Source organism: Antennarius striatus, chromosome 11 (genome assembly GCF_040054535.1).
Source record: "Antennarius striatus isolate MH-2024 chromosome 11, ASM4005453v1, whole genome shotgun sequence".
NCBI classification, from domain to species: domain Eukaryota; kingdom Metazoa; phylum Chordata; class Actinopteri; order Lophiiformes; family Antennariidae; genus Antennarius; species Antennarius striatus.
Window position 1 is genome coordinate 16,210,919 of NC_090786.1, and position 25,516 is coordinate 16,236,434.

At 42.0% G+C, this 25,516-nt stretch overlaps 3 protein-coding genes across 4 annotated transcripts in view; 1 reads left to right on the forward strand and 2 right to left on the reverse strand.

Moving 5' to 3' along the window:
* Window positions 1-899: 899 nt before the first annotated feature.
* On the forward strand, window positions 900-8,542 carry psap (prosaposin). Its single transcript, XM_068327003.1, has 14 exons — window positions 900-1,014; window positions 3,809-3,942; window positions 4,098-4,172; window positions 4,255-4,380; window positions 4,945-5,160; window positions 5,266-5,406; window positions 5,490-5,546; window positions 6,335-6,499; window positions 6,583-6,675; window positions 6,763-6,946; window positions 7,160-7,323; window positions 7,403-7,483; window positions 7,679-7,780; window positions 7,878-8,542. Exons 1-14 carry the CDS (start codon window positions 981-983, stop codon window positions 7,911-7,913), a joined length of 1,608 nt encoding a protein of 535 aa, XP_068183104.1. The 5' UTR covers window positions 900-980; the 3' UTR covers window positions 7,914-8,542.
* On the reverse strand, window positions 7,941-14,325 carry slc29a3 (solute carrier family 29 member 3). 2 transcript variants are annotated; one of them, XM_068327005.1, is made up of 7 exons: window positions 14,212-14,325; window positions 13,313-13,408; window positions 12,818-13,213; window positions 12,151-12,233; window positions 11,701-11,927; window positions 11,162-11,324; window positions 7,941-10,277 (listed from the first exon to the last, which is right to left on the reverse strand). In XM_068327005.1, the coding sequence occupies exons 3-7, from the start codon at window positions 13,139-13,141 to the stop codon at window positions 9,647-9,649; spliced, it is 1,428 nt and encodes a 475-aa protein (XP_068183106.1). In that variant the 5' UTR covers window positions 13,142-13,213; window positions 13,313-13,408; window positions 14,212-14,325; the 3' UTR covers window positions 7,941-9,646. The 2 variants fall into 2 exon arrangements, with proteins under 2 accessions (XP_068183106.1, XP_068183105.1); XM_068327004.1 differs by having other exon boundaries at window positions 13,297-13,408.
* Window positions 14,326-16,600: 2,275 nt separating this feature from the next.
* Window positions 16,601-25,516, reverse strand: part of unc5b (unc-5 netrin receptor B) — a 46,023-nt gene continuing 37,107 nt past the window's right edge. Inside the window, exons 9-17 of the mRNA XM_068327835.1 lie at window positions 24,590-24,784; window positions 23,867-24,232; window positions 23,187-23,274; window positions 22,426-22,600; window positions 22,109-22,348; window positions 20,920-21,069; window positions 20,374-20,538; window positions 20,107-20,285; window positions 16,601-19,203 (exon numbers count right to left, since the gene is read on the reverse strand). Coding sequence (XP_068183936.1) covers window positions 19,038-19,203; window positions 20,107-20,285; window positions 20,374-20,538; window positions 20,920-21,069; window positions 22,109-22,348; window positions 22,426-22,600; window positions 23,187-23,274; window positions 23,867-24,232; window positions 24,590-24,784 — 1,724 coding nt within the window. The 3' untranslated portion in view covers window positions 16,601-19,037. The remainder of the gene's footprint in view (window positions 19,204-20,106; window positions 20,286-20,373; window positions 20,539-20,919; window positions 21,070-22,108; window positions 22,349-22,425; window positions 22,601-23,186; window positions 23,275-23,866; window positions 24,233-24,589; window positions 24,785-25,516) is intronic.

The window sequence follows — 25,516 nt, forward strand, 5'->3', positions numbered from 1 at the left end:
ACGGGTGGAGGAAAGTGTCAGGTGTGATGTGTGATAGAAGAGTTTCAGCTAAAATGAAAGGAAAGGTGTACAAAACTGTGGTGAGACCAGTGATGTTGTTTGGTCTAGAGACAGTGTCACTGAAGAAAAGACAGGAGACAGCTTCTGAGGTTCTCTCTGGGAGTGACCAGGAAGGATAGGATCAGGAATGAGTACATCAGAGGGACAGCACATGTTAGAGGTTTTGGAGATAAAGTCAGAGAGGCCAGACTGAGATGGTTTGGACATGTCCAGAGGAGAGATAGTGAATATATTGGTAGAAGGATGCTGAGTTTTGAACTGCCAGACAGGAGGCCTAGAGGAAGACCAAAGAGGAGGTTTATGGATGTAATGAGGGAGGACATGAAGGTAGTTGGTGTGAGAGAAGAGGATGCAGAAGACAGGGTTAGATGGAGGCAACTGATTCGCTGTAAGGCCCCCTGAACGGAAAAGCCGAAAAGAGAAGAAGAGAAGAATCTTGTTTGCTGCAACATTTTCCACAAATGTTGAAATACTAATAAAATATCCTGTAAACAAACTATAAGAGAACTCATGTCTGGTGATTACTCCTGAAGGGGAGAGGGCCATAAAAAACAAGAATAAAATACCTATTTTGTAAATATTAAAATTCTTTCTTCGTCAAACACGTATTCACATTATAGAGGCAGAAATCTGAAGACAAGAGAAAAGACCTGTAGGAGAGACAAAAGCCAGAAGGAAGCAAACAAAGATCGACCCAAAGATCTGACTGAGTCTCAGTGAGTCATGACTCCCTTCTTGTCATGACTCCCTTCTTGTTTGAGGATTGCATGAAAGCACTGGGAGGGGGGAGCGATCACATGCCGGGGGGGAGGGGGGGGCAGTCAGCTGACTGGGAGACATTAAAGCCCAGCCTCCCTCCGAGAGCTGACAGTCCTCAGCAGACATCGTCACGAACGGACCGGAAGACAAACAGCGGAGTCATGCTGTTTCTAACTTTGCTCTTCGTGTCGTCAGGTAAACTTTAGAAGTGAACAATCAGTTAATTGTGTTTTTTTCGTGACATTGTCGGAGATACTGTTCAAACAAATGTGAAATCAACGAGTTAAAGACAGTCGTTTGATTGTGTGACTCTGGTTGTAACGAGAAGAGCCGGAGGCGGAGTGTTAGCTGGTAAACATGAAGGCTAGGCTAACGTTGGCGCAGCCGACGTTAGCTTGTCTTCGCTAGCAGGTGGAGACAAACGCCACAGTTCAGGTCACGGATTAATTCAGTTCCAGTTGTAAAAGGTGTGGTAAAGAAGCCACGCTGCGTCTGAGGTGACTGTGAAGTTTAAACGTGTTTTTGTCGGCCTGTTCGGCTAGCAGGAGCCTCGGCTGACGCTAGGTGGTTAGCCGAGCAGCGTCCCTCTTCTGCCGCACTCGGATCCTTCACAGCAGCGGTGTCCAACAAATACCGACACTATTACAAATTAACGCTTTATTTAGTATGATTTTGTTATTTATGTCAGTAATTAGCAAACCTCTGGTTTTATGGAACCGAATCTAAAGCAGGTGTTTCCGTGTCGCCTTTCCCGTCGCTTGTTAATTTCTCCTTTTTTGTTTGTGTTTTGACGACACCATCATTTCTCAGTGTTCAGACTGAACTGGGTCAGTCATCAATACAAGGACGGATGTCAAACAGCGAATATCAAATAACACATTTCAGGAATAATCTTGGCACACTTTGAATTATAATCAGAATTTAGTGGCATTATTTATTTTATTACTCAACCGAACAAACTGATTTTGCTGTATTGGCTCATGGTATTTGTACTCTGTGTGTTTAGTTCTAATCTTCACTCATCAGAAAAGAATTGTCACCTTTGCACTGAAATATTCTTTCAAGCATCTGCTAACTTTCTTAAATGGTGTGTTCCACAACTTTATGACTCTGTCATTGTTAAATGGGAAACATTTCTGGTTTCCTTCTGCTAAATCTTACTTGTAAGTGAAACTGCTTTTTAAGATGTTGTTTTTCACAATAGGAATCCTACTTGGTCGATGCTGTTTCAGTTTGTCATGTGATGTACAATCACTCACATTATGTGTCGTCAGATAAGAAGAATTGTAAGTGGATGCCGGTGCCTTTCTATTGACTTCTTTCACCAAAGAATCTTCTAATGTCTGATTGCTCTCATGCAGTAGGTGATTACATCAATATAAATAATAAAACAAACCCACACATTTTCTGCTGCTGTTCGTGACCTTGTAGGGTGAACAGTTGTCAAGTTTTGTGCAGACTTGTTTCATGGCTCGTTGGTACATTCTGTCTTCATGGGAACAGTTTGTTATTTTGCCTGACTGCGCATGTGACTTGCGTGAAACATGGGAGTGTCCCGCCAACGGTAAACCCATTGGTGTGAATGGTGAGCAGATGTAACTGGGCATCATGGGGGTTAGCGAGCCCCATCTGTGCTAGCATTTTATGGGTTTGAATGGCGGAGGCTATTACATGTGACTTCAAAAATACTCTGTAATCTGCTTTGATAAAGTTTGCTTTTAATATTAGACCATAATTAAGAATTTTTAGTTCATCTTCATTGGTTTAGTATATAGTTTTCTGTTCAGGAGATCAAGAGGGATTTTTCTCACTTCAGATTTATAGTAGTGAAAACAGTTTTTCTGTTCATCCCACATCACTTAATGTACTTCCTCTTGAAATGGAGAACTGCCAACAATTACCAAAGTTTTTTTTTTGTCTACCCAAATGACATGATTGACATATTAAAAACAATTAAACACGTCACTTCCACTGTGAGAGTGAATAATAAATTCTCATGTCATTCCCCTTGTTTTGTCACTTTGATGGCTGTTTTTTGCAGGCAGGTTGTGGTAATGATTAAACTTCAGATTAGGAAGTAATACGATTTAACAGTTTGAGCTACTGGACATGAGGTGTTTTTCTTTTTATAACTATAATCGTGTTCACCAGCAGTGTTCAGTGTCTGATGAAATTTTAGATTTAGAGTAAACCAGCCTGTTTTATTTGGCTCCTCCACAGACCAGGGTGTCATCTGGATTCATGTGGTTCAGGGGGGTTGAGATCAGAATGAAAGTGACCTTATCGATAAGTCAATCTGTCTTCCAAGTCACAATCAGCTGACACATGCCCCCCCCCCAAATTACATTTTAACCCAGATTTGATGAAGTCTCTTCTAGGCCAGACTCTCTTCTACCAATTTTTGTGTAACTTTGTACTTTATAGTTGTTAAGCTCATAATCCAACCATTCCCCTTGTTGTATTTGAAAATAAAACCCCATTTGATCTAAACTGCGGAATTACAAATGTGCAGTGGCACATTTAACTAGTTCATTTTCATTGGACTTTGTAGCTTCAGTGTTTTAACGTCACTTTAATGAAACAATCAAGCCTGCTTGTCATTTGCAAAACACCACAACGCCCATCTGAGAAGACTCGGGTTAACATTTCTCTACTTTCACTTCTTGTTTTGATAATTACAGTGGAATGGAAGCACGATGTCCCATATTGATAACGGTTTATGTGGCGACAGACCACAGTGTCTTTGCTCTTTTCAACTAGAAATCAAGAGAAAATGTGAATGATATTTATAGATGGTGACTAATGACTTCTAGACACCTCAAACCAAAAGGATAGCGCCTCCTAATGCTTGAAAATGATTATTGGATTTTGACAATGAAAGAGCATTGCTGCCTTTTTCTACTACAATAACATATCCAAGAGTCTATTTTTGTCAAGCATTAACCCTGCAGTCTGGGTGAAGGTGTCTTTTAATCTGTGTCCGTTGCAGCTGTAGCAACCCCTCTCCTCGGTACGGAGCAGTGTGCCCGCGGTCCTCCATACTGGTGTCAGAATGTGAAGACGGCGTCTCAGTGTGAAGCTGTGGATCACTGCTACCAAAATGTGTGGAGCAAACCCCAAATGGTGACTCTACATTTTTCCTTAAATATCAGTCTTTTGTATATTTTGAAAATAGTATTTGAATTTATTCCTAAAAGGCACATGCTCCAATGTCCTTTTTTTTAAATAAGTGTGAAATGCATTTATTTAACCCCCCAGCCTCATTTTTGTGTTTACAGAAAACAGTTCCATGTGACTTGTGCAAAGAAGTGCTGACTGCGGTGGCACAGATACTGAAGGAAAATACCACTGAGGTAAGATTAGTAAAAGTTCTGCTGAGTGATCCTCGTTGTTCAGATGTCCTCCAAAAGTTCTAAAGCTGTCCTGTGATTACAGACGGAGATTCTGGGATACCTGGAGAAGGCCTGCAGTTTTATCCCTGATCCTGGGTTTGCTGCAGAGTGCAAAGAGATGGTGGATGAATACTACCCCGTCATTGTAGCCATCATTGTTGGAGAACTGGTAAACTTTGACCTATTTGTTGTAACAATTGACAAAAATAAGAGATGAGGCACCACCTGAATCAGTCCTCTAGTGTGTTGGCATTGACTAGATGACATTTACTCCACATTAAATGCATTCAACCAGGCTGTAAACCAGTTTTACTGAAATGGTTCAGAGGTCGTTTTCTGTCAGGTCATCATCCCACTTCATTAAGATTATTCAGGAGCTGGTCGGTCTGACCCCACGTTTCAAGGGGAAAACTAGTGACGGAAAGCAAAGGGCAGCGAGCTGAATAAGGGCTATTGATACGGAAGTGAGTCCAAGTCTGTGGGGAACAGAGAGTCGTTGTGTAATCCTTAATCTCATGACTGAGCTCTCTGTTTAGTTTTGTTTGTCAGAGGTCTCACCTGCTGCGGCAGCTGTGAAGCAAACGACACACTCCATTGAACCTATAAAAACACGACTTTTTGAAGAAAGCCTTTGTCTTTTGGGTCCATCGTGGCTAAAATCGCTACTATAAAATGTATGACTTGCTGGAGAAACTTGAAACGGTGTGATTATTTGTTTGTTTGTTTGTTTTAGGAGAATCCCAGTGTGGTGTGCGGCGCCATCGGGCTGTGTCAGTCTCAGCAGGCTGCTTTAGCTCGGCTTCGGGCCCAGGAGCAGCTCAAGTCCAATGAAATCCCCCAGGTTGACCTTTCTCGTCAGGTGTCCCCCTTCCTCCTCAATGTTCCACAGCTCCTTTACCCTCAGGACAGCCCAAAGAAGGAGGCCCCCAAACAAGAGTTTGTGAAGGAGGTACATTCTTAAGCTCTCCTTTTTTACACCCAAATGAACAGCAGCAACTTGTCTACCTGTTGTTGGAGTTGATCTGTATTTGGCCTCAAATTCTCTTTCCTATAGGACAGGGATGTCTGTCAGGACTGCATCCAGTTTCTGGATGATGTTCAAAAGCAAGCAAAGGACAACTCCTCCTATCTCAACTCTCTCATTGAGAATTTTGAGAACCAGTGTGACCTGCTGGGGCCGAGCATGTCAGAATTGGTAAGAACCCCACATTAGATGAGGAGTGTTCAGTAAGTGTGTATGCTTCTTTGTGAAATGAATTGTGACTGTCTTCATTGCAGTGTAAAGAGTACATCAGCCAGTACGCTACGGAAGCTCTTGAGAAGCTCATGGCAATGGTGAGTATTGAAATTCTCCCACTCTTCTTTATTCAAGTCAAAGTGCATTATAGCTTTCTAATAATCTAGAATGAGTGTAATGAGCAGGTCATCAGCACGAATGAGGCTGTGATTACTGATCTATAAAAGGCATCCATTTGCTAGTGACAGCTGGCCTGCTGATTTCAGTCTATTCCCATCTTCAGATCACTTTCTCTTATGTTTTTTCCTTGCTTACTGTTTTATTTTTTTTGCCTTTGCTACTTCTCTCCCCCATTCATGTTGTCGTGCTCTGTTGCGCTGCTCCCAGGAACAGGTAGGTCTTTCTACGTTTAGCCTGTTGCTTCTTCTCCCTTAGCCATTTCTGCTCATGCCATCCCAGCACTACTCCCCTTCAGTTAAGACTGAGATTACTTTAACCTGAACACGCTTTGCTTTGTTTGACTAATGACTTGATGCCGAAGACAAAAGGGCCACTTTTAAGATTCTCTTTCATTGCATGTGTAGTCGTGTTTAGGTCATGCTTGGGTTTGTGTTTGCACAAGCAAGTTAGCTGAGAGATGTGCTGGTCTGAACTAATATTGAAGTGATTTTTAGACATAAAAAGAAGTTGATGCACATTATCCTGTTCATGTTCCTTTGGCACGCGGAAGTAATTGTATTTGCCAGTATGGGTGTGTTTCTTTGTTCGGTAGTGGTAAAAAAGAGATGTTGCATGGATGGTTGGTTTTGTGAAATGTCATGCAGGTTGTGGAGCAGGGTTTGGGGATGTTTGGCTCTGTTCAACATAGTTTTGCTTCCATCCTCAGGATCCCCGGAAGATCTGTGTAGAAGTTGGTTTCTGTCCCGCTATGAAGTCCACTCCATTGTTGAAGCTGCTGGCTGCCAAGACCAGACCTGTGGAAAAGTCTGTACCTGCTCTCAAGCTTTTCCCCGCCACCAAGGTAGAGCATGCCAATGAAAAATCTTCTCAGGTAAGACATGGTGGACACCTGATGGGTGACTGTTTTGGCACGTGATCGGACACGCGCATAAAATTTTCCGTCTTGTGTTCCAGCCTGTGGTACGTGTCCGTGACTCCAACCTGTGTACCATCTGTGAGTTTGTAATGAAGCAGCTGGAATCTATGTTGGAGGATCAAGCAACAGAGGTGGGATTGTGTGCGCCAAGATGTGTCCAGTTTGGCTGTTGGTGTGGGTAGTTTGGTTCTGGTGCCCATTGTTTGTTTCTGTCACAGGAGGAGGTGATCCAAGCTGTCGAGAAGGTTTGCACGCTTCTGCCGTCATCTGTGGAACAGCAGTGCAAGGACCTGATTGAGACCTACGGCGAGGCCATCATTGAGCTGCTGGTGCAACAGGCCGACCCAAAGGTTGTTTGCACCGTGTTGGGCCTCTGCAAGGAAGTTCACCGCTTGTATATATGTACGTTGTCGCTCTTCAGAGTACACTGAATGCAAATATTAGCTGGCTGCTTGGATGCAGTAAACATTTATTGTTTTAATTGTTTCAGATACTTCAGACAATTTTCTAGAAATGCTTCATTAGTTGTGGGTTAATCATAATTTCTTCTGTAAACCCAGACGTGTATTTCCACCTACTGGTAGTGTCTTACTTTTGTCAAATGTTTTTATCCAGCTGCCCTCGACCAGACACGCTTTAAGGTCGGCGGTTACTGCGAGGCATGCAAGATGGCCATTACGTATGTCGACGAACTCCTGGAGAAGAACGCCACTGAGGCCCAGATTGAGGAGGCCGTGAGGAAAGCCTGCAACTTTTTGCCCGCCTCCCTCCAGACTGAGGTGGAGTTTCATCTGTTTGTCTTTTAGAACTTCCACGTGTTGTCACGTGAAAGTTACTGACGTTTGTCTTTGTCAACAGTGTGATCAGTTGGTGGAGGCATACGAGCCAATGATCGTCCAGTTGATCCTGCAGATGCTCGATCCCGACTTTGTGTGCATGGTAAACAAAAAGCATGAACACTTTCTATATTTAAACCAGAATCATCATCTTTATTCTTCATCCTTATTTTGAAAAAAGGGAAGCTGTTCCTGATAGTGTTGCAAAGCAAAATATTATTTGTGTGTGTGTGTGTGTGTGTGTGTGTGTGTAAAGGACAGGGCTGTTGTATACCATCTGACCTGTGTTTTTTATCAGAAATTGGGAGCATGCCCATCAGCGAGGCTGCAAGATACAGAGAAGTGCACCATGGGTCCTGAATTTTGGTGCAAGAACATGGACACAGCAAATCTTTGCGATGTGAGTAGTTGTTGTACGTGTAGCGACTATCGCTGCTCAGTGCTGCTCCCCTTTGATTGTACTGAGAGGCCATTCTAATCATTGCTTGTCTTTTTAGGCTGTGGCTCACTGCAGACGCCACGTGTGGGAATAGAGAACGAGAGAAAAGGCACAAACTGACCTGTAGGGAAAGAAAAAAACTAGAGCGCTGCTTGACATTTTTAATTTTTTTATTAATTGATATTGAACCATTCATCACTGCAATATTTTTAAATTGATGGATATTTTGGATGATGTCACAGTGGAAAGGGATTGGTTGACATTTGTTTTCTGTGGGGAAGGGTTGGTATTGTGTTGCTGCTTCATTGGACAGAAGCAACAAAACTGCTGACTTCTGTCTTAATGAGGTGTTAGGACTCATTCTAGTTTTACATGTTTTATGCTGATTCGGCACCAGGGGGCTATGTTCTGATGATAATGCAAACACCCATCCCCCGCTTTGGCCATGTGATTCCTGATTACAAATCAGATGGCTTAGTGTGCTTCAAAAACTGTTAGAGTATGATCCTCCTGCGAAAATGTATATTTTGTACAACATTTCTGTTTCTGGAGCTGATATGACTGCTGATTCTAATTGTACCTCCCCTTGTTTGCACTGTTAAGGCTTGTGAAACACTGTTTAACGTGCAGAATGCTCCTCGAATTATTTTGGTCTGCTTTACATTCTGAGCAAACTGTTTGTTGAATTGTTTAATTTTTAACAATAAAAATGATCCCAATCCACTCTATCATTTTCTTTTAACTCTAAATGTTGCCCTTTGTCCTGATCTAAGTCAGTGACTCACAAGCTCTTTTTTGATTAGATTATTTCTGGATCAATTCAGTATCTCGAGTTTAATTCATTCTGTGACTGAGCTCATAGGTCAAACAACTCTTAGCTGCAATTTTCTCCATTTAAAATTTTAATGTTTCAGCCTTGTAAAAAAAAAAAGCCTTGAGCCCCTCTAAATTGTGAAAAATGTTTTGTCAAGCAAGACATGTATACTTTACCTGTGCACAATTATAAGTTGTGCAAACAATGAACGTGAAAATGGAAGCACATGAGCTTTGTCTTAATGCCGAATGAGATGTGGTCTGAGTTGACATCAGATTTCCGCACGCATGTCAAACACAAGGATTCACTTTGTCCATATTTTTATCTCAAAACTCACATCTGAAGGCACTACTGTACTTGTGTACTTCCCCCCCTTTAGACAATGACTGAAGATTGCATTGACTACTCCAGGTAGTTTTTCAAATGAGTCTAATCAGCCTTGACATTCATTTCTCCAAAGAGGTGTTCAATTCATGCTACAAATAACCAGTTGGAAGATTCAATCATTTCCTCAGGTGTTTGTGGTGTCCAATTCTTAAGTGGTGGAACCTCAATTCAAAGGTCACCTAGTAAGAGATTTTATATTTCAAGTACACAGAAGTTCATGAGTTAAAAACTAAAGTCTTAAGTTTGGTCTCACACACTAACATTTAGCACATATGTGCATTTAAGTTGAAAAAGTTTCACTGTAAAAACTTCCACCAGTTCACTCTTTAAACCAAATACAATTGTGAAATAAATGCCCAACAAATGGCTTTAATCCGTCTCTACTGGAACGCACTGTTTTTAAATTAGATTGTGGAACAATAGCAAAGTCCTGAGAGATGAGCCACGTCTTGGAACACATGTGAGGTATGAAGGAATTAAGGCATTGATAAAACAAATGAGAAACTCGCCTCCAGAATACACAGCTGACATTACAGGTGTACTTTACGTCGTAGTACTCTACGGTTCAGGCACTCGTGACTGTCCAGCAGCTGTCCGCAGTGCAGGTCAAACACTAGTGTAACAGGTTAAATGGCGTGTACAAGAAGGATGGAGAACGCAGAACCTACAGCCAGTCCTAGAATGAGGAAAAAGGACATGACCACTCCTGCGGCCTCTGCCAGATCCCGAGGTACCACCTTTGGGCCATAAATCATAGGCAGTGTGCCAAGGTAGCCATTAGAGAGGCCAAGCAGGCAGTTAAAGAGCACCGGGTACATGTCATGGGTGAAGAACACAGTGTAAAGGTGGTTCCTCGGCTGGTAGTTACAGAACATGAGAAGAGGCACCATGATGGTCCGGCACAGCACCAGTATGGGCAGCAGTCTGCTGGTGGGACCGGGGACTTGCAGCCAAGCTGTGGTCTGCCTGCCGCAGAAGTCTGCTACGTTGTACAGCAGGAAACAGGTCAGGGGCACAAAGTAGGTGGTCGTCCAGGGGCTCTGGTCTGTCTGGACAGACTGGATCCCCGAGGAGACCGCGGGGAACACTGAGATAGAAACGCAGAACACATAGAAGACGCTCAGGCCGAGCACCCATGTCTTCCTGAGGATAGGCTGCAGTGGAGGGGGAGTGGAGACTGTGGTCCTGGAGCCGGCTCCGTTCTCCTCCTCTTCTTCGTTGATCAGTCCTAGACTTGTTCTTGACAGCATGTAGTGTCTTGCGAAAAAAAGAAGCATAAAAACATTATACATCTAGAATTAAATAATACAACTAAAATGTATAAAATTCTATGAAGTGTGGGTCGCTAAAGTCAAAACATGATTATGCAAAGTAGCTTTTACTTTGTGATGAATAACATCTTCATTTTAATAAGGTGATCCCTAAAAAAAAGCCAGGTTAGGCCTTTGAATGATTACTTTTGAATTCCATCACTGTTTACTGCAGGAGCAAATACACATTCTTATTTACAATGAAGCAAAACAATGAAGGGAAAAAGTACATTTAGGAATTCATTAAAAATATTCTGGCCTTACATAACATCAGCGCCATCTAGTGATATTATGAACAATGTCTTTTTGGACAGTCGTAAACTGAGGAATGTTGGAAGTTGTAATTGTGAGAAACAAAAGTGTATTTTCAAGGTCAGACGTAATAATGAACATTTGTAGCAGGAAACAGCTGATATCTGATTAATCAGGTTAATCCTCAAAATAAATATGATTCAACACTGTCAAAAATGAACAATATAACAAACTGAATTACTGTGAGATCAAAATCAAAGTAATGAATACTTAAAAAGAGCAAATACAGATCCATGAACACACATCTCAAGGTAATTCATGAATATATAAATGATCAAATAATGCATAAACTGGTAACTGCCTGAGGACACCAACGGTCCCACAACAGGGAACACCCAGTTTGTGCTCATTCAGACAATCATCAGTTCGACAGAAAACAAAGACATTAAATGAGACTAAATATGTAAAAATAAACAAACGGTAGGTTGGCCAATGTTATCCTAAATGTCGATGTGAAGCACAGTTTCAGATGAGGCAATTGCACACACATGGGAACAGGTACGTTTGGCCACTACTGACCTTGAATATGCCAGCTTGGGCAGCAGCAGATACATGATGATACAGAGCAGGATGAAGACGTCAGCAGTCAGGAAGTAGGCCAAAGCGCTGTCTGTCACATCTCTGGATGCTGCCAGGTCCACTATTGATGCGATCGCACTCAGCGTGCCTCCCATGGCCTGGCCTGAGACAAAGAGAACCTTTATAAACTACTATGTGTTAACAAGATGCCTGAGCTGCATCATGTCCCAGTGTAATTGCTTCAAAATATTTTACATCAGTATAGGAGAATCTTCTGTAATCTAGCGGCAAAAGGGCACAAGCCAGTTGTGTGAAAAGGAGAACAACACGTAGACCTGACCAGGACAAGTTCCAAATATGTCGTCAATAATAGGTGGTGTTGCAAACATTACAAATCAAAGGTATTCTTGTGTGAGCACAAACAGACATCATGATGACAACTTCATGTCTCACACGTAGATAGAAGGACAACACAAACAGAAATTGATAACAGGAATAACCTTGTAGGGAGACATTCCTGACATGAAGCATGACTCTACCTGATATCAGGGCCTGAGAAACTCTCATGGGAAAGTACGCGCTGATCCCAAACATACTGCCAGTGAAGAGGTTGGACGCTCCACTGACCACAGCCACGCTGACCAGCGTGCCAATAAAGAACCCCACTGTGTAGTTGGATGTGTCCACTTTTACCAGTATGGTGGTCACCACAAACACCAACAGGATGACAAACAGAGATGACAGGATGCGCACATTTGGAGACAATCTACAGAGATAACACAGAGGAATACATTGTGACTTGACAGGAGTTGTGGGAAATCAATTAATCCCCCACACAAGTAATACAGATTGTGGCATTGTCACTCACAAAAATCGAAAGACAAAGCAACACAAAAACTGATCTCAAATACTTTAAACTGCATAGTCAACAGCCTGAGAGACACTCAGTGTGTTTTTGTGTTATGTGTGTGCGTGTGTAGGACATTGACCTGTTGACAAGGAGATAGTTGAGTATCGAAGAAAGCACAGAGGGCACAGTGGAGGCAATGGACAGATAACTTTCAAAGTAATCCTGTAAAAATGAGACACGAGACAAAAGCAGTTGAACTCTCTTGAATACAGGAACAAACGGAATGAAAAAAAATATGAAGAAGTGAAAGAACAGACATAATTAGAACTGACACAGATGTTTTCTTTGCTTATTAAACCATAAAATGTCAGAACATCTGCAAGGTTGTTGCAGTGAATACATGCAGAACATAATGAAAATCCTCTGTCATGGGTGAATTTCATCAAAGATAAAGGAAATCAAATTGTCTTAGTTACAATTCTTATTCATTGATTAAAGAAAAACAACATCAGTAATGATAGTGATGTACTGGAAACCCTCCTTTGTTCTTGGCGTGGGACAATATTTACAAACCACTGATTACATTCTTCAGTTATCCGATGACTAATCGACTTAATCTTCCATCCTCAGGCCTTTTTCTGCTGCTAATTGTAAAACTTTGTTCCAAGAGATCTCTGAGAGATATGAAAGGACACTCAGTCCTCTTCTCTGTCACAGGATTGTCACATTGTCATGTAAAATGTGAAGTGCTGCATGTTGTGTACATATACGCACAATGAATGTAGTTATACATCAAGCACACTCACGCTGACGTCAGAATGTTGCTTCTCATCACTACCATTAACAGTGCTGTTACTCAGTTTGTAGAGCCAGTAGTGTTTGGCGGTTATGAAGAAGTTCCAGGGCAGCAGGGAACTAATGCCCATCAGAAAGAAGATGATGTACACCAAACAGTAAGAGTCCTCTGGGGTGTAGTGCACGGCCAGGGGCACAGATGAATGTCTGGGAAGGAGCGATGCAGAGGGGTTCAGGTCCTCGATCTCCTCATCGTCGGACACTTGATCGTCACTAAATGCAGTTGGAACGTAGGAGGAGTTGAGGCTGGGCTGCAAAGGCTTCGCGTCGCCCATTCTTGACAGAAGCTCACAAAGTGTAAAGGAAAACGGAGAAAGATGACTAACAAAAAGCAGGAATTGTTGGAACTGTGAAGGAAAAGAAGTAGAAGAATAAAATCAGAGCGCATCACAGATAATTTTATTGCAATAAGTTGGGTTTGAACACTTACGTTTACTCGTGCTTACCCAGACAGTAATGTTCAGACTGTGTGTGCTGTGGAGCCATAGGCAGAAGAGATCTCTGCGCTATCATCTGAACAGATCAGTCCGATTCCTCTCATCCTGAATTTCAAGGAGTCAGATTAGCACAAAGAATACAGGTCAGTCTCGTGGACATTCACAGGCGCTTTACAAAATATATGCCTCTAAAGACTCACATGGGAGAAACACACATTGTGTATTGTGAAGTGTGCACTACACTGAACATGGTGAACTGTGTCTTTAATTCAGTCGGACAGTGGTAAACACTGATTCACATGAAGTGGAATATGATGACTGACATGATGGGATTGTTCCATCAAGTAAAGCATTATCAGCATGTATGCTCTCCATGCATGACAAGTACTCGTCAGGCTGACTTCAGCCAACATCACGAGATGGATCTGCAAGTCTCTGGTCCCATTTTTATCTCTGTCAGACAGAGGATTTCAAAAGCACCGCTTGTTGCACAATGTGGGGTTAAACTAATAAAAGATTTGAAAGAAGGTCTGAAGTTGCATTCTAAAGCACCATGCGTGTCACTCATGAGGAAGCCACTGTCCACATGACGCTTACACAACGAAATACACCCCCAGACTACTGGGGAGCAACCCTTTGGCCATCACACGGTTCAGTTCCTTTTATTGTATTGTTCCAAGATTCAGTGCAAAATTACTTTGAGCAATCAGTTGTAGTATTAAGTAACGAGCTCTTCTCCTTTAACGCTTAGCTTGGACACACCTGAGAAAGATAAAACACCTAAGGCTAATATTAGATGCTAATATTAGATGCTAATATTAGATGCTATTCCAGCTAAGTAAACGTCAGCCAGCATAGCTGCTTGAGCAGCGCCTTACGTCGGACTCAAAAGAGAAACAGAGACGTACCTCACTGCTGGAGACTCGCTGTCGGATGTTTTTTTCATGATTGAGTCACACCGATACCAGAGCAAAACATGTTTCGTGGTCAGCTGACCAACATCCTTTTACGCTTTCTGTCACCAGAAACTACTACTAGACAACTTCCGGAATGCAACCTTCAGTATAAAAGTCATTATTTTTTTTATAAACCTAAACCAGACTGACTTATAAATACATTTTGATAATTAATTATTTTAGTAAGCAACATAGAAAGAGAAAATATATCCCGTATCCTGTGTTTGAATGTATTTTTAATGATGTACTAAAATGAAAATGAAAAAAATACTATTATTCTGAAAGCAAACTTCAAACCCAGAACTCGATGATATTAACGGAAATTAAAACAATAAGAGCACATAAGTATTTGAAACACAAATACATTGGAATATAGTAGATTTTTTAAAATTAGTGATGTCACTTACTCATATGTCATGTCACGGAAAATATTAAACAATAATCTTTTAATATATAGCTATAAATGATGAGATTGTCGCATTTGCTGAATTTCTCCTGCCAAATACAGTAGATAGATGTATATACTTTATTTATCCCAAACAGGAAAATGTAAAAAATAAAAGCATCTCAAAATCTCTTCAATTCAAACAAGTGCTTCTGAAAAAAAAAAAAAAAGTTTAAGTCTGTGAAAGGTTTAATGCAGTTATTGAAGTGAAGCCTATGAAAAAAAAAACACTCACCCAATAAAACATGGTCATTTTGGACAGTCTTCTTACAGAGAAATGTAGATTCTACCATGAGGAAATTTTCAAAATGCAGATCTTACTGTCGCATCAATATAGTACATATCACATAAATGTGCAAGAGCAGGAGTCATTTGAAAACCTCACTTTGTGTTTATTGAGAAAACCTCTTTTCAGATGTCTTGGCCTTTTCTTTAGTTCTACTTTCCCTGTCCTTTTGTAGGAATTTCAATGTAACGACGAGGTAAAGGAAGACCCAACTCTTGACAACTCTTTTTAAGATAATGGAACTTTGTATTAACATTGTCTTTGTGTGGTTTTAATGTATTAAACGTTTTTGGCTTTTTTTTAATTTTTATTTTTTAAAGTTTTTCCAGCGTTTCAGGACTGCCATGTGTGCCAATCAATCTTTAGATACAGTAAAACAAATCATTGCATCTTCAGCAACTTATTAGCTCCTAGGTGTTAATACTGTAGCCATGTAGTTATAGACATAATTATGTTTGTTAATATGAAATGTAACGACAAATATATCTTGTTTTCTTCCTATAAAAGTACACCGAGTTGTTATAGCTACGTGTTAGTTTGTTATTTATTAAAACTGACAAACATTTATTTACATTCAAAAATTAATAAACGCTTTGAATAACTGTGTTATCACTTCCTGTTTATTTATTAAACACGCCAGACTCAATTGTAATTGCACCATTGGGTTTTTGTGAGAAAAAAAACTGTCGGGTGTGCACAATATTGGCCAGAAGATGGCGCTACAGGACACGATTTATAACTTTGTGGAACGGGAAAACAACTCTATCAACGACACCAAGAAAAAAAGACAAAATATTCTGCTCACTTGGAAATGCAAATATTTTTGTATGTCTATCTGGAGCGAAAGTGGAGTGGACTAAACCAATCATCACAAAGTCAATTGTCCATATTTCGAGCCCGTCCCAACTCATGGCCTCTGAACTGTTTGGTTATTCTAACAACAGATTTCACTGAATCAATTTGCAAAAATATTATCATCCAGTGTTGTTTTTCATTCCACCATGCGCCTAAAATAAATTATGCTGCTGAGTTATTCAGTAAAAAGTAACAACAACATCCTGTCTAAATAGAGGTGATGGGTTGGGTTGAAGCTGCAATCAGTTTTTATTAATTAAAGTGATAATTACAAGTGCATCTCATGAAACAGGTGCAGTGCTGCTCACCATTAAGACCATCCTGCACAAATGACTAACAGGGATGTTTGCTGTCTCATCCGTCAAACTCCCACACATCCTGCACTTGTAAATAAATTGAAGTTTGAATGCTTGATCTAGTTAATCCTTGAAGGCCACTATTAGTGTCTATAAAACTTTGGCAATTTGAAGGCTGGACAGCCTTCCAACTCAATGCTTTCAAAGTAAAATTAAGCTAAATACTTTCTCCAATGAGCTGTGAGGAAAAGAGGGACAGGTTGATAAGCTCTGCAGCTTCTATGAACACTGGGTATACTTGATAAAACACGACGACAAGGAGCTTTAAAACGGCCTTCAGTTTTGTCTGTGCATTTTATGCAGTCTGCAGCTATATCATTTGGGCTTACAATAATATTAATTACAGTACAGTATTAAGTGAATAACAACAAACACAAATGTTAAACTAAGAAATATAATTTATTGCATAAAAATTGTATTTTAGTTACAGGTAAGAAGGCTAGACGATAATGTACAATTGTTACTTTACAGAGATAAAATAATGTCACTGAATCCATGTTTCTGTTTCATAAAAACATCTGACTTTTTGAGCAAAGGCTAAATTCGTCTCTTTGATGGGAGCGAGGAGGAGGAATCCAGCTCCAGCATAAATTATCCAGAATTATGGCAAAATATCCAACAGATACTCAACGTGTCTGGACGAATAAACACTGCTGTCTACAGCTAGCCAGTCTCTGTCACAAGCATCGAGGAAAGAAAATAGTCCTGCAGTGTTCAGGACACAGTACTGAACTGGTCATATTCAGACATTTCCTCATGGGCAAAGCAGGGCGCATGTTCGTGTAAAACAACTTCTCTGATAACCTTTGCACCACACATTGTTTTGTCTTCCCACATTGGCTTCTTCGGTAGCAGCTTCCAAGATCAGTGATCCAGTTCTTCCACTCCAGATGAAGAATACAGTCTCTGAAAAAGCTTAACCACTCTCGAACCATTTCCAGATACAAAATCAAAACCCTGTCAATGCCCTGATCTCTGAAAAAATAGAATTACTCTTCCAAACAACACAAAAGAAGTCAAAATGCTTCACTTTTCTTTTGTACTTGCATAGCACTTACAAAGAGAAATGACAGATCTGATGCGTGTGCACGCCCACCTGCCCACACACACCCACACACACACACACAACACACACAACACACACACACACAACACACACACACATACACCGTTCATTCACACGTAACAGCGATGTGAGTCACTGCTGAAGAGGAGGGATACTGCCTGTGTTTTGGTTTTTGTGGTCTCAAACATATGAACACTTTTTTTTTTTTTGCCTCTGTAACATAAAGAATGACAACAGCATTTCATTTTTCCATGAACAACATCTTCACAGCTTTAGGAGGCTGCCCACAAACTACGTGGCTTGGTACCAATGTGTTTAAAAAGAACAGAGTGGAGACACAAGTGAGAGGAAGATGGATGGACAGATGAAGACACAGTGGTGGACGGGGGACGATCTGGACCATGATGCAGTTGGTGTTGAGGTAAATTTGATGGTCCCTTGTTGCTTAGCTGATTAAAGACCTTAATATCTTCTGACATGAATCAGCTATGAAGAGAGAAAATCGCTGTCATCTACAGAAAACCAGGACATCTGTCCACCTGATGATGCTTTACAGACTTAAATCTTTGAATTGACACATAGCATTAAAAACAATCAAACCCCGTCTTGTTATTCACAACAGATGCATCCACTGAGTATCTAACGCTCCCATGTAGGCTGCTCCACTACAATCAACAATAGAACAGCTCAGTGGGTGACAGAGAAGATCATCTATATGATCCTTAAACGTAATGACAATGGGGAAAAAAAAAAATCCACAAATATGGATAATAAAGTTAAAAAGCGTTTCCCACAGGAAACTTTTAAGGGATAACCAGAGAGCTCTCCTGCAGCTTATTCTCGACAGATCGGAGGAGTGTGTGGCGGAGTGATAGAGGAATGCAAGGAGAGATGAAAGAGAAACACCCCTGTGAGTCGGAGCGATATGCCGAGGCTTTGAGGCATTTGTTGTTGCAACATAAAGAATCCCTCGGTCTAGTTGTCCACCGATTCTTAAACAAACCTCCCCATTCAGCCTCCACCCACAAAGAAAAGGCTGCTTTAATTTTCAGCCAGAAGCGTAGAGTAAGCTCGAGCCCTCAAATCATGACGTGTTGCTCTCATATGATTTGTTTCCAGTCGAAATAGTTAAGCAAGAAATCCTCTTGTAATTTTAAATCGACTTAATGGCTGGTTTGACTGTGTGTATGTGTGTGTGTGTGTGTGTGTGTGTGTGTGCGTGTGTGCTGCAAACAAGTTGGTGCTTCTTGTCACAGGCAGAATGATGACGGAACAAACTAACGTACCTGTCACCAGGTGAGACGCTGTTAAATCATGCATTTTTATGCTGTCACTGACAGACGGGTGTAATCATGTGTTAGTGTTGGGGTGTTGAATACATGGATTGTTTTCATTCGTCCCAAAGCTTTATCATTTATCTACAGGAAAGTCGACATCACGTATGACAGATGACTTCACACCCATTTTATGCTTTCAGACCCTCCAATCGGTTGTACGTCTTCAAATGAAACATTGCTTTGGAGGATTCAAAGCTGAATGATACTAGTAGTTATCATGTGAGGACCTGCATGAGAATAACTTGCATGTTGTCGCAGTGGCTACTTTGGAGCACTGACGATGATGCAGAGGTAATGTGGTGCATGTGATTGAGCCAAAGTGGCCTTTTGATTTGCACCGGGGGGAGGCGGGGGGTGCATATTCATAGGCAGGTATTCTTATTTTCATCACGGGGAAAAAATGTCTTGTTTGCTCTCTCGTTTTCTTGACCAATCAACAGTCCCCATCTGTTGTCATGACAACTAGCACCTCACTTTTGCCCATTTCTTCCAGTGCGGTCGCCAAAGAAACCAGGTCTGCATCAGCTTGGTGACAGGCTTCCCATAAGTCCAGCAGAACAGATGTGGGGCTGGGTTTTGTTGCAAAATAGTTCAAGTACCTGAAGAAATGAGAGACCAAAAAAAGAGGCACTCCATTATTGATGACGGCCATTTTTAAGCCATTAATACTGAATGTTGCAAATGCTGCTCCTGCTTTACTTCCGCAGTGCAATACTGATGCACAAAAAAGACATTTCACAAATTATGATTGGCTGGATAATGAGGGAAATTATGGCTGAGTTCAATTTAACTGTTTAAGTTGTGCTTTCCAGATTCTGTTCTGTGACAGAGCATTAGTACACAAATAAGAGATTTCAAGAATACTGTTGTACTATTACAAGGAAACCCCCCCCCCCATGAGAATAAAGTATTGTAATATTACAACAACGCAACTTCCCTTCCATGAGCAAAGTGATGTCTGTCAAGTGTGCTGGTTCTGTCTGCAGAACAGATTTCGGTTCTTGCAAATCTTATACTTATTGTGTTCTCATATGTGTATAAAGATTCATTCATTCATTCATTCATTCATTCATTCATTCATTCACTCACTCATTCATTCATTCATTCACTCATTCATTCATTCATTCATTCATTCATTCATTTTCTTTATGATTAAGACCGTACTGTATTAATAGTTTTTCATGAGTTTAATATCTGGAAATTTCAACTTTTCTGAAAAATTCTGACTTTATTCTTGTAATATAACAACTTTATTCTCCAAATCTCCCTGTGCTCTGACATACTAATCAGTATCATCAGGACATAACACGTAGCTTTTGACAATTTCTTTATTTCTGCATGTTGGCATAAACCCAAATGTGAACTGAACTTCTCCTGAAAAGCACAACCCAAGATGGTGAGAATGTTCACACCACCTTGTACACACTTGTGAGTTCTCTCTCGACGGTAGGAACCTGCGCAGCACCACTTTGTCACACATAACTGTGTGAGGTAGATCTGACCTGTCAAAGCCTAGACTGCGTGCCAGGAGTCTCCAGTCACATCCTCGAGCGCTGGGCGCATCCAAACTGGCACAGATCTTCTGGCGAATGGAATCAGGCAAACGAAAGGCGTAGGGTCCCACTTGAGAGGAGGGCAGGCAGGTGCCTCCTGACGGGAGGGGCGAGTGGGGTGGCAGAGTCTGGATTGACAGAGAAAGGTAGACATTTTTTTCTGGCACAGCAAAACTCCCCTTACCTTATCTGTGTTGTTTCAGACATCGCCATTACCTCTTGGATATCTGTGTGCAGTTGGAATATCTGTCCCTCCCCCTCCACCTGTCGGACACAGATCTTACAGGCGAGCTGCGACACCGCCAGGCTGCTCCTCTCTAGGCTGAAGGTGCAGTGTAGGGGTCTCTGACTGCCGCTCCAGATGTGATAGAAGGGGATCTCCTGTTAACAACGAACAATACATGTTCCTCCACGTTGAACATATGGGTGTTTTTCTGTGTTCTGGAGAAACTAGAAGGTGGTTTATTTTGATGCTGCTGTGTGTCAGTGGAAAATTTATTTCTCAAAAGCACCATCTGTGAATTAGGAGCAGCTATCTGATTTCCTGTTTGTTTATTCAGAGGATTCAGATTGTTATCTGTGGTGCTGGAGGGAGAACGCAGCAGAGCATTTTACAACAGCAGTATTTTATTTTATAAGAAAATAGCCATTCTACTGAAACAGCTTATCGTTAATGTACTCTCTCAAGCTGCTGAAGATTGGAGTTTTGCTCACATCTATGAAAAAAAAATAAATATCTGATTCGTTTTTCACTGCCCCAACCTGATACTTGGCCAGCAGTTTGCTTCTCCAGTAGGTGTGAGGAATGTCGTGGATGGACAGGCGTAGATTGTGGTAGCTGTCTTTGAAGAGCAGCGGTTTGAGATCCTCCAGCAAAACTCCACCTAGACTCCTCTCCAAATCTAGCACCTCCTGCACACAAAACGGAGAGAAAATGCACTTAGAGACTTTATTTACTGAATCCCTTTTGCAGCTTTATCATTTTAAAACCATACTGTGAAAAATGATTACTTGAAATGCATCACGCTTTCCCCCCCCCGCGTCAGAGAAAAACGAATTGGAGCTAACTGTTTGAAAGCTGTTAGAACATTAGCATCCAGAAATAATGAAATGTTATGCCAGCAAACTGCAGGCAGCTCACTCATGTTTAACAATGAGTCCAGCTCAGTATGGATGGAGGGGGTTGCTCTCTGTTGGGTAGGGGGCTGAGCTGCTGTTTTCTGGCAAGTAAGGTGGGATCAATATGTGATAAGAATTTGATTTGGATGAGTGGAGGATCAGCAGGGCCTCTGTTTGAAGAGGAAGGATCGCTATTATACAGTTCTGCTATAGAAATAAGTCATATTAACTTTCATTTATTTTTCCCCATGAAGAGAGGAGGAGGAGGATACGGAACCGGGTTTTGTTTTTTCCCTTCTTGTTTTATTTTAAAAGACATCCATCTATTTGTCTTCTTGTAGACTTCTCTGCTGGCTACAAGTGAAAGGTGGGGTACACCCCGGATGAGACGCCAGCTCATCGCGAGGCCACACGAAAGTCAAGACAAGCAAACAACCATGCATGCTCACACTGACACCACTGGGTGTCTGTGAGCTGGGCAGGCTTTTATCTTATTTCCTAAATGGCTCCTCTGGTTGGGCATCCTGAGTTCCTGCTTCATATTTAATTATTTTCTGATGTAATCTTTTCCTTGGGTACTTGTTTTATGTATTTTATGTTATTTTCTATCTCAACTGATCATTCTTCTTGAATAATGTCTTTGGCAGGTTGAAAATAAATGAACAGCGATCCACTAACGTAATCACTCTCATAGTACGAACATAATATTACCAGGCTGACTCACACATCAATGAAATGAAAGAAACAGGCAACAAGTACAGAAGGTAACGATGTGATGAACACACACACACACACACACACACACACACACACACACACACACGAGCAGCACCTTGAGTGCGTGTGGGGTGTCGTGGATGCAGTAAATGCGGAGGCTGAAGTCCAGAGACAGGCAGGGTGCCCGGGGTGCAAATAGAGCCAGCTGCAGGCGTTTGCAGGCAGGCTGTGGGGGGCAGGACTGGCCCACCAGGCCGTAGGTTCCCAGCTGCTCCATGACAACGTGACAACATTCCTCCTCCAGCTGCAGGTAGCACGGAGACGACAGCGTCTCCTCTCCCACCGTCAGCACCTCCTGAGGCAAGAGGAAAGTTCCGACGTGTCAGCACGGATGAGACATCCACTAGTAGGTACAGTTGGGGAGTGTCTCACCTCCCATGCCCCCTGGTGGGTCTGTGTCTTAAGTGTGAGGGTCCAGTCCGGTGTAGGTGTGTCGAGCTGGGCGCAGTGGGGCAAAGTGAGAACCACAGGACGATTCAGGAGCATTCCGGACGGCCCACAGCTCACTACAGGAGTCAGGACCGTCTGACTGCCCTCAGAGGGGAGCCTGGAAATGTCACACACATACACACACACACACACACACACACACACACACACACACACACACACACACACACACACACACACACACACACACACACACACACACACACACACACACACACACACACACACACACACACACACACACACACATTGATCACAAGGTATTTTTAAAAAAGTGTGGACACATCACGCTTCATTAATAGACTGCAAAATGAATGATGTCACCAAAAAACAAAAGTAAGTTCACCTTCCCATCATGATTCACGTGTGTGTGTGTGTGTGTGTGTGTGTGTGTGTGTGTGTGTGTGTGTGTGTGTGTGTGTGTGTGTGAGCTAAATGTATCTCTTTTACATACAAATGAGGAAGCAGACCCTGTGTGGCCACTGTGGTGGGATGTAAACACATCAGGTAACATCTTTGTTCGGGACATACTGGATTGGAAATATCTTTTTTTATTCTGTGATAGATCGTTCAAGGTAGGTGAGCTTTGCATTAAACAACTTCTGACTGAGGTGGGGGCTATGAGGTCTTCTCTGCTTCCTGGTTACAAAACAAGTTGAGAGAAACCGGTGAAAGACACTCACGTGGTTTTGTCCCATTTGCTGATAATAAGGTACATCTCATAGAACTTCCCCTGAGGGATTGTCCCAGGAGGAACCAGCAGACTCACACCTGAACGAGAAAGATATCTTAACCTTTATGATCACAACCCGCTTCAAAGCGGTGATGTGTTGTGATTGTCAGTGTTCGTCCGTCCGTCCGTTCGTTAGTCCACCAACTATCTTTGGAACCGTTGCTAACAGAAAGATGAAACAAAAAGCACATTACCCGGGCGGAAAAGGGGATGAAAGTGTGATTATGACCTTGACCTTGAAAAAACTAGGTCAAGGTCAAATTTCAACTTTTGTACACTCAGGAACCGGATAAGATAGAAAGACGAGGAAGAGGGCCACTGTGCGTAAGACCATAGATCAAAGCTAGTGCTTTGATCTACCTCTGCACTAGAATTAATCTATTTTCAAAGCTATTGCATAACTTTGACCATAGATCACAGCTATGCACTGACTTTGATCTATGGTCAAAGCTAGTGCGTATCTTTGACCTACCTTGAAAGGTCAAAGCTACTCACTAGTCACTTACTACTTTCAGGGTACCTTGTCCTACCCTTCTTAGGATGTTGACTGCCTTGTCGTACTTGTGACAGAATCAACATCATATTTTTGTGTGGATTCTGCTTTCATTTGAGAACTAGGTGACGGGGTACCTGTGTTGGGGATGGTAAGGCGTCCTCCCAGATTGCCAAGCGTGGCGCTGGTGCTCAGCCCCGGCTCTCTGGACAGGGTGTGGCTGTGATAGTCCCGCCCTCTCCCCACAGTACCCACCGACTTCAGGCTGAGAATCTCCCCGTCGGAACACATGTCCGCCGGGAGCTCCAGGGAGGAGAGGGTGGACGAGTTATACACCTTGATTTTAAGATTGGGTAAGGGGTCCAACAGGGGAGAGGTGGTCATGGGGATTTTGTGGGGGCTGTCGTTAAGCCCTTGCTGCAGGGAAAAGAGAGGCCCACGGAATGTTCCTGCTGTGGCGGTGAGATCCGGAGGAGCTGAGGGATGCAGGGGGTGGGGGTTGTCTGTGGACAGGGAAGAAGAGAGGAGCTGTTCTCTTTATCACCAGAAATGACACAAGCTGGGATGAGAGCGCTGAATGTGAAAATGATTAATGTTACTAATTAATATTTCATGACAAGAACAAGAGAAGGAACGCCATGACAAATGCTTGAAGTGTAAAAAACGAAGAGCAGTAAAGAATGGAGACTAAAACTAAGGAGATAATGCTTTACAGAGAAATAATTTATGGGGTGATATAAATAGCTGTTTCAGGATGAAATTCATTTAGAAGTGCTCCTGTAATTAATAAAAAAATTAATAAATAAAAAAAACAAAACAAATGTTGAATTGTGCAATGACTGATGTGTCTTTGAACCTACCCTGTCTGGGAGGCTTGTAATTTCCAGGGTGGAATGCGGCGGTGAGAGCAGATGAAGAGTCAGTGATGTCGCCGTGGAGATGGCGGCATCTTCGCCGATATGCCAGCACTCCAACACACAGCACCAGAATCACACAAAGCAGCAGGGCCCCCACCAACCCGGCGTAGACCGCCACACCCGTACCGGGGGCCAACGCTGAAGGAAGGACAGAAGGTCAGACGGTTGTAAATCCAAACACACAAAACATGAGGTAAGTAAATGTAACCAAGACAAATCACTTGATTTAATAATTATTATCAATAGCAGAGAGTAGAATAAATATATTATTATAGTCTAAGTTAGTACTTTATTTTCTGTACTCCTTTTTACTTCATCCTGGCAGAGCATAGAAAGAATGTTCAAGTTTAAATGAAGTAAAAAGCAATTAAAAGACACACAGATCTGGAGGTAATCAGGACGATCAGGTTTCACCATCATGCACCAAATCCCCATCAAGAGCAGCTTCTTTGTTAATGCTTTTTTATAAAATCCACTCATTGTGTGAAAATAGAACCAATGAGTGAACGTGACAGAGGGATAATCTGACAGCCGGTGTGGACAGGAGGGAACCGTGACGGTGTGAACAGAAAAAGGTGGGAGAAAGAGGAGGCGATGCGTGGCAAAGCGCTGAGCCCGGTGTCAACCCGTTCTGAAACTTTAAGATGTCGTCGACGGTCAGTTTGAGAAGATAAACATGCATCTTTTGCAGCTGAAAGAAACAAGTCTGTATGGATTGAAGTGAGTTGAGTGGGTGAGGGGGGGGGGGGTATATGACCATAACTTCACCTTCTCCCCGCTGAGCTGGATTGCTGTGAGATTGGCAGAGCTCTGACACGTGAGCCGGTCACAACACAGCAGAAAAGAAGAGGAAGACAAGGAGCCAGGTTG

Bases quoted from the DNA above. Each gene is read 5' to 3' on its own strand.
- psap (XM_068327003.1), top strand. From the start codon at position 981: ATGCTGTTTCTAACTTTGCTCTTCGTGTCGTCAG. The intron at 5,547-6,334 runs GTGAGTATTGAA...TTCCATCCTCAG, and splicing joins TTGAGAAGCTCATGGCAATG to GATCCCCGGAAGATCTGTGT. The intron at 6,500-6,582 runs GTAAGACATGGT...CTTGTGTTCCAG, and splicing joins CCAATGAAAAATCTTCTCAG to CCTGTGGTACGTGTCCGTGA.
- slc29a3 (XM_068327005.1), bottom strand. From the start codon at position 13,141: ATGGGCGACGCGAAGCCTTTGCAGCCCAGCCTCAACTCCTCCTACGTT. The intron at 12,234-12,817 runs GTGAGTGTGCTT...TCATTTTTACAG, and splicing joins AGCAACATTCTGACGTCAGC to GATTACTTTGAAAGTTATCT. The intron at 11,325-11,700 runs GTAGAGTCATGC...TCTTTGTCTCAG, and splicing joins TTCTCAGGCCCTGATATCAG to GCCAGGCCATGGGAGGCACG.